The 549-nt window shown below is 62.7% G+C and overlaps 1 protein-coding gene across 1 annotated transcript in view; it reads right to left on the bottom strand.

The window, feature by feature from the left end:
* The window catches only part of WHSC1 (Wolf-Hirschhorn syndrome candidate 1), a 42,490-nt gene that overhangs the window by 9,659 nt on the left and 32,282 nt on the right, over positions 1 to 549 (bottom strand). Inside the window, exon 15 of the mRNA XM_015558419.1 lies at positions 461 to 539. Within this exon, the coding sequence (XP_015413905.1) occupies positions 461 to 539 (79 nt within the window). The remainder of the gene's footprint in view (positions 1 to 460; positions 540 to 549) is intronic.

Genomic DNA, 549 nt, shown 5'->3' with positions numbered 1-549 from the left:
ACACCCACGGACACACACGGCCACGACGGACGAGACACAGCGCAGGAGGGGGCTACGTAACAGAAAACATCCTGAAAGGCGCCGAGGAAAGGGCCCGCGTGTGAAACGCTGCACTCCAGCCCTGGCCGGTGGGTCAGGGGTTAGGACGTTGGCCCAGGGACTGAATGGTCGCAAGTTCGGTTCCTGGCCAAGGGCATCTACCTGAGATGCAGGTTCAATTCCCGCCCCACGTGTGGAAGGCAACCAATCCATGTGTCTCTCACTGCCGCTCTCTCCTCTCTCTTCCGAGCCCCGTTCGTATACGAAAACCACCCGAGGAGGAAGGAACACACCTATCGGAACGGCTCCCAGGGCCCTCTACAACGAAGGGTCTGCAAGGTGACCGCTGGGGCGCGAAGGGAGAGCGAAGGGGGCGCGAAGGGGGCTGGGCAGCAAGTCCTTTGCTAAGAAAAGCCCTAACCCAGCCCGTGCTGGTCAGTAACAGGGAAAGGGACTCCAAGCAACGCGGCCACCAGCCCGCCCTCCGCGCGCCCGCGGGGCTGATGCAGA

The sequence above is a fragment of the Myotis davidii genome, unplaced genomic scaffold (genome assembly GCF_000327345.1).
Source record: "Myotis davidii unplaced genomic scaffold, ASM32734v1 scaffold693, whole genome shotgun sequence".
NCBI lineage: Eukaryota > Metazoa > Chordata > Mammalia > Chiroptera > Vespertilionidae > Myotis > Myotis davidii.
The sequence above is the reverse complement of the archived record's forward strand: the minus strand, read 5'-3'. Positions and strand labels throughout refer to the sequence as shown.